The following is a 7,605-nucleotide window of genomic DNA, read 5'->3' as shown; positions in this document are numbered from 1 at the left end:
ACAGTGGTGTAAAAAGTATTTTCCCCCTTCCAGATTACATTTTTTGCATGTTTGTCACACTTAAATGTTTCAGAGGCAAATCTTCTTTGGTCAGCTACTCAACTGATCAGACGGCGAGCTACTGGTAGTTCACAAGCTACCTGTTAAGATCCAGTGACATTTTAAAGCTGGACACACTACGTGTTTATGTTGAACAACTTAGACACACAACTAGTGTTTTGAAGACAAGACATAATTATTATAAAAGGTGACAAGAGAGCAAGGTTGTTCAGGGGCACTTCAAAAATGTTAGCATGTACCCCATGAACGAGACAGCCATCATAGCTTCCCGGTGGGACAAAAACGAGCTCCGAACGAACCGCATCATTTAAAAAAAAAAAAAAAAGCCAAAATGTAAATGGTTAAAATAAAAAAAAAGTCGAATTTGGAGTCTGTGGACCAAAGATTAAAGACTAGGTGGATACCTACAGCCTAGCTAGCTGCTGCCAGAGAGACAGTGGAGCCAGGCAAAAATGTGTAAACAAAGATGGTAGAATAGTCGAACTTCAATGTGAGTCAACCGTGAGTGATCACACACACTGGCATTGATTGGCTTAGACTGTGACAAGCTGTTGTCAAATGACAACGCATTTCACTATTTTTCATTCTCACGGTAATAGGGACATCCCTTGTCAACTCAATACGGGACATGTACTTTTATCTTGTCCCACATACGTGAGTAGATGAAAATGCACTTGCAATGTAACACAGCAGCTGTTTGAATGAGGAACTGGAAGAAAATGAGCCACTTTACAATCATTTATCAGGATTATGGTTTAAATCTAATTCCGACACGACTTCTCAGGCCCAAACATTATTTTTATCCAATAGACGTGATGCACAAAATGAAAAATAATATTATATATACACCACAGATACATTGATGACATCTGTACAGGTCATAGACAAGGTTGGATCAGCTGATCTTACCGGATCACATGCAGAGTGATACACTTTCCAGAGAAGGCGCTGATGGCGGACATGACAGCTGGACGTGAGGTGAGCGGTGTGCTTTCATCGTCATCATCACCACTGACCACTCACAGAGCGGAGCGTGATCTTTCCTCTCCTCGCCGAGCTGGAAGAAATGACACTTTGTTAGGTAAAAATAGACAATTTCATAAAAGTAATTAAAGGCTCATGCAGGAAGTTTTTGCAGTTCATTTGCTTTTATGACGTACTGAATTTATTTTTTCTATAATCATCCGGAGCACCGCCAGGAATTCTGGGCCCCGTGGAAAAAAAAAATCACCTGGTCCCTATGTCTTTAAATATACAGAGTGAGACATTTATTTATGAATTACATGCAGTTACTGTATTAATTACATGCTATGTTATTAATGTGAATCGCCGAACAAAACTAGCAGTATCAGCGTCTTAAGTTTCGGTGCTGCCAGTGTGGTTGTGATGCAAATAAAAATCATTAGCATTTGAATTGGATGTTGCTAGAAATCATGTTTACATCCACGCTGCTTTGCTTTGCTGCTTTCCCTCCTTTGTGAGACAAGCCTGGCGCCTGTTTGGACAAGCCTGCTGGGCCACAACAAAACCTGCTGCTCTTCCTTTCATCAGCATGGACCCAGACAGACACGGACGCGCTCGCGAGTACGACTTTTTGTTTGCGCGGACGTGCGCGTGTACGGGTCACTCCATTAGGAACACGTGAGATTGATCATCAAATAAGGCTGACTTTGGGGAGTATTCGTCGAACAGTATATTTATTATTGATTCTGCACTCCAGCATATTGACAGCTTTTGATTCCAACTGGCTATTTCATGCATGTTTAGGCAGGCCATTCCTGACTTGCTTAAGAAAATGACAGATTTTAGGAAAGCCACTCAGCCCATTTAAAAACACCACTACCAACAAAGCATGGCTTATGAATGCCTTTTAACATATAACGGTCGTGTTTCTTGCTCACATTTACGTCAGAGAGGTATTCAATTCACTATAATAGATTGCAGTTACCTTATTCAGCAACACATTTGAGGGTCTAAATATGTGCAAACTACCATCACAATACTGAACACACACACACACACACACACACACACATATATATATATATATATATTTTTTTTTTTTGTTTTGTTTTTATAAGCAAAAAGGTATCAACTAAATCAACTAAACTTTCTGTACTGTAAATATGCTTACACTCATAGGCCACAATATTACAATACTGGGCACACCTGTACGATGAATGGCAGCCGAGACTACAACAAAAACACCAAAGACGTTGTCAAATCCCAGTTTTCTTGTATTTATTAGTAGATGTATATGCTCTTAAGATGCTTGTTTCTGAACTCGCTGTACTTTGGTACACCCACACAATGTCACGAGAGTGCATAGTTCAGTGTACAAGTGCAAACAGACCACAATATTAGGTACACCTACACACTAATGACAGCCAAGAGTTTACAGTTCAATGAGGCACAAGGCAGGTTGTGTAGGTGTGGTGTGCCTAATATGTTGGCAGGTGAGTGCGCGAGGCGAGGAACTTTGAACTCATTAAAAAGAGACAATTCATCGTTAGAGCGTCTTTTAATTGGCCACATTACGTAACGGTTGCCATATGAACGGCGTGTGTGTGTTTGGAACCTGCTTGACACTTTTTTTCCAGCGCAAAGTGGGGCGTGACAGTGGAGAGCTGGGGGGGCTCCTACGTCATTACACGTGGGCACGTCTCCTCCCCTCCTCCACCTCCCGTGCGTTTAAAGAGCTCCACTAGCCGAGCACGATGGCCTTCATTGCGCGCACTGGAAGCGCCTGAGCTCCCTGCAGCCGCTTTATAAAGCGCTAAAATTACACCACAACGACGTGGTTTCCTGACTGCCTCACAATTGGCCGAGCGCGCCCGGGGTAGGGGACTTATAAAAGGAGCCTCCTACTCGCACTACACAGAGAACACTTGTTGCGGATCAAGCGGGAAGAGGCGCACGGATTTTGTGAGCGGGTTGTGTTGTTATCACACAAAAACAAAGCATGGCTCTATCAGGAGTGATGCTGCCTTCCTTCTCCACCTTCACCACCCCGAGGGAGAAGCCATGGGAACACGTAAGTTCAAAGTTGTGTACAGTGCTGCATGAAACGTGTGCTGTTAGGGGAGATTTTAAAAAGGCATGTTTCGACGTTTCAGAGGTGGAAAGCAGAAAGTGACAAGCCCCACTCCGGTGTCTGCTCCATACTAGAAACTGTGCACGGTGTGGAGAACCTGTGCCCCAAAAAGGACGACGAGGACCTGAGCAACTACTTGGATCTGGATTTTATTCTGGCCAACAGCACCGCCTACGTGGCTCCGTCAGAACCGGGGGTGTACAGCGAGGAGCCCGCCTTCCCTCCCGCGTCCGGCGAGCACCGGTCCCCGCCACCTCCGTACGGTGCCAGCCTCATGACCGAGTTGCTGCGGTCTGAGCCCGGAGGTGGCGGCTACGGCGCGACGCGCAGCCCCCCGGCTGTGCAGGGCAGGTTTTACGTCAACACCACGCCTTTCCCGCGCCAGGACATCAAGGTGGAGCCCCCCATGGAGAGCTACGGCCCCGTGTTGGGCATGGTGCCACAGAGCTGCAGCAAAATCAAGCAGGAGGGGAACGTTTCGTGCATGATGTCCTTCGAGCAGCCCCGAGTGGCCATCTCCCCCTTGACGCCCCCACTCAGCCCGGACGAGCAGGCTGCCTCGGACATGTGCCCGCCGATGAGCTGCTTCGCCGGCCACAACAAGTACCACAACCCGGCCTCGTTCCAGCACGCACCTCACCACATGCACATGCCCTACCACGGTGGGCACCATCCGGCGTTCGGCGTCTACGACGAAACCCTCAGCCTGCAGCCCGGCGCTCAGAGGGTGATGCTCACACCACCGTCCTCCCCACTGGAGCTGCTGGAGTCCAAGCCCAAGCGGGGGAGACGCACCTGGCCGAGGAAGCGCACGGCTACGCACACCTGCACCTTCGCCGGCTGCGGGAAAACGTACACCAAGAGTTCGCATCTGAAAGCGCACCTGCGGACGCACACGGGTAAGCGCGCTTTACGCGGCGTCGTAACGCACCGGGTCACAATGCAAAGAATTTACCTTAATCATGTGTCTGTTTCCGTGCAGGTGAGAAGCCATATCACTGCAGCTGGGAAGGCTGCGGCTGGAAGTTCGCCCGTTCGGACGAGCTGACACGTCACTTCCGCAAACACACCGGACACAGGCCCTTCCAGTGTCACCTGTGCGAGCGTGCCTTCTCCAGGTCTGACCACCTCGCACTGCACATGAAGAGACACATGTGAAGGACAGACTTAAGGGCTTGGGTGCTTCTTGTTGTGATGTTTTTTTAATTTAAAATGTTCTCCACATGACCAAAGTCTTTTTATATATATATATATATGAATATAATATTAAGAATGTTATCCAATAATGTAGCTGGTACTACTTTGGTTGAGAAAAGATGCTCTCCAGGAGAAAAGGGGCTGGCCCTGTACAGTTTCATCTCAGTACATTAGAATATCTTGGAAAAAGTTCATTTATTTAGTTCAATTGAAAAAGTGAAACTATTATATTCTATAATACAGAGATCAAGAATGTATTTCTTAATATTTTTGCTGATTACAGCTAATAAAAAAATCAGTATGTCATAAAATGTGAAAAACGGTCCAAAACTCCTGAAACCAATGAACTTTTGTGTCATATTCTAAGGTATTGAGCTGTATTCTACATTCTACTCTGCATTGACACAACTGGAATGCTGTGTGTGATACACAAGTGCCTTTCTATGACTCTGCTACTGTTCACGGTGACACACACACCACTTTAGTAGACAATCTTGTCGCCAGGAAGTGCAAAAGACAATGTTTTTTCCCAAAGAAAACTGCCTCAATGAATGAACTGAATGGCTTTATTATTATTATTATTATTGTTGTTTGGTGATTCCAGCCCCCTTGTGTACACTATCAGGGCTTGACGTCCTGTGCATTATTTTGTACTTAAATTTATATAAATATGTACATGGATTTTATACTGCCAAATATGTATTTAATGTAAATATTAAAAGCTGAAAGTGACTCCTGTCTCGTGGAAATAGCTTCATAAGGACCTGCAAGGCATCACAACTGGGGCAACAAAGTGGGTTCTACATGTCATTGTGTAAGCACTTTAGTTTGAAAATATGAGCGCTTGATTTCCACTGTGATGTTTTGCAGCTGCAGGGACGCAAGCTGCAGCCACTTGTGGGCTTAGCCTATAAATACAAACACTCAATTTCCATGATTACAGAGTGAGCCCGGAGCCGTCTGGACAAGAGGGACGCACGCAGCAAAGCCTCATCAGGGAGCCCTCAGATTCCGACTTTCTGATGGCTAGAAATTACAGCACATCAAAAAGAGCCCCCTTAATACTACAATTACATGCTACCCTTTTAAAAGCTGCGTGCACGGTGCATGGTGTCATTTCACCAGCTTCAAAAGCATCCACTGAGCATCCCGGCCGGGTGCCAATTTGACCAGGTCCACAAGTATTTGGACAAGGACAGGAGGTTTTATGATTTGGGCCTTGGTGCACCACTGCAGTCGGTTTGAAATGAACCAACCAAGATATGATTCATGGGTAGATTTTTAGCTTTAAATTGAAAAGGTTTCACAATAATACATCATTCTGGAATTGCAGACATTTTTAGGGGGCCACAGCATATCTTCTCAAAGACATGAAAGATGTGCTTTAGAGTAGTCAGTGTACAGCTTGTATAGCAGTATAGATGTGGTATCCACTGAAAGTGAGTCAACACACAGCGATTATTGTCTAAATATCTAGCAACACAACTGAGTAGCAAGATACTTATGTTTTGTCTACAATCAAGCATAGTGGTGCATGACTTCTGCTGGGACTGGGGAGCCGCGGTTCACTGAGGGGGAAACGTGAATTCCGTGTGCTGTGACATTGTGAGTACAAAAGGGGCTGTATGTCACATTTTCAACATGATAAGGAGTCCAGACACACCTCCAAGATAATCAAGTGTCTTGCTGAAGAAGGTGAAAGTGGCGGAGTGGACAAGTATGTCTCCTCCACAAAGGGAAAAAAGTGACTTTTAACTGTACTACATGTTATTTTATTAAACTACATAATTACAACATTGTAAAATCAGGATCCGTTGTAGTTATCCCCCTTCTGTTCAGTGTTGTGTGCCTAATGAATAATGGAATACTCCATCTCTTTTCTGTACCATGTGTTCTCATTATAGGTTTGCTGGAGCCTATTCCAGCTGTCTTTGGGCAAGGAGCGGAGTACACTGTCACTTCTATCATTGTTAATCAAGTGTTGGCTTGAAATGACATGGCTGCAATTAAAAATCAATGTTATTAGTTTTATAGTTAAAATAAATGAAACATAAATAGTGGAAATAAATGTGGTATGATAAAGAATAGATGTGCATAAGACTCAGTATTGCAAAAAGTCAAATAGACCTTATTTTTTCCTCATAATTTCACGTTTGCAATATGACATTAATTTACCAATCCTGTTTAGATTTTATGTGATAAAAGCAAAGCGATTTACTTGATTTACAGTTGTAAAGTTTCATTAGAATGCAAAAAGCTACAATATTTTTTCCAAGTATGTTTTTTTCCCACTGCACCTGAAGCCAATTGAGCACCCGTGGGGCATCGTCAAGCAGAGGATGAGGAAATGCAAGCTGGTGGAAGAGGATACCTGGACCAACCTGTGCAGGTCTGCTCAATTCCACACCCGAGAACATTAAAGCAGTGGTAGAAAATGATGGTGCCCACACTAAATATTCACACTAATAATTTTGGGGCAAAATTTTAAGACCAGCTGAAAAATTGCAAGAATCTACATTTTGCACTGTTGGAAAAAGCCAGTCATTACCACAGACGAGGACATTCAGTCATGAGGGATGCTCCCTGCAACATCGCCACATAGCCAGCTGCCGTTTTACACCCCTGCACAACCTGAAGCCCCATTGTTCCATTGAAGGAAAAAGCAGCCCAGTTCATGATGGTGCCTCCTCCACTGCACAGGTGGAATCTTCTTGTCATGCCAGTAACTTTGGAAGCCATCAGGACTGTCAAAGTTACATTTTTCTCATTGGAGAATATAACTTTCTTCCACCTTTAAATTTCCCATGTTTGGTGCTGTCGTGCAAATTCCAAACAGACAATTTTATGGTGTTGAAGGAGATGAGGCTTTCAAGATGTTTTTGTTCTTAAAAGCCTTGTCACAGATGCCGTCTGATGGTTACTGGACTACACTCAGCACCAGTAACAACCTTCATTCGGGTCGAGGATCATCACGTGTCTTGATGGACAGTCAATGGGATCCTCCAGCTTAGGCCCAGTGATTTTTTTGTTCCATAACCTTCAGGGTCTTTGAAGAAGTTTCAAATGTCTTACTGTGTTCAACCTTAGTAGCAATGGCGCGCTGTGAGAGGCCTTGCTTTTGCAGTTCAACAATCTGACAGCGTTTAAAGAGAGAAAGCTTTTTTGCCTTTGCCATCAAGAGATCATGACTGTGTGAATACATGAAAGAAAATGACACTGAATCCACATCTTTGCCAAGATTTTGGCTTTTCAAG

At 44.3% G+C, this 7,605-nt stretch overlaps 1 protein-coding gene across 1 annotated transcript; it reads left to right on the top strand.

The window, feature by feature from the left end:
- Window positions 1-2,804: 2,804 nt before the first annotated feature.
- LOC129176842 (Krueppel-like factor 2) lies at window positions 2,805-5,074 on the top strand. Its single transcript, XM_054767301.1, has 3 exons — window positions 2,805-3,094; window positions 3,177-4,053; window positions 4,137-5,074. Exons 1-3 carry the CDS (start codon window positions 3,023-3,025, stop codon window positions 4,310-4,312), a joined length of 1,125 nt encoding a protein of 374 aa, XP_054623276.1. The 5' UTR covers window positions 2,805-3,022; the 3' UTR covers window positions 4,313-5,074.
- Window positions 5,075-7,605: the final 2,531 nt, after the last annotated feature.

The sequence above is a fragment of the Dunckerocampus dactyliophorus genome, chromosome 2, assembly GCF_027744805.1.
Source record: "Dunckerocampus dactyliophorus isolate RoL2022-P2 chromosome 2, RoL_Ddac_1.1, whole genome shotgun sequence".
NCBI lineage: Eukaryota > Metazoa > Chordata > Actinopteri > Syngnathiformes > Syngnathidae > Dunckerocampus > Dunckerocampus dactyliophorus.
This window is presented reverse-complemented; position numbering and strand designations above follow the sequence as displayed.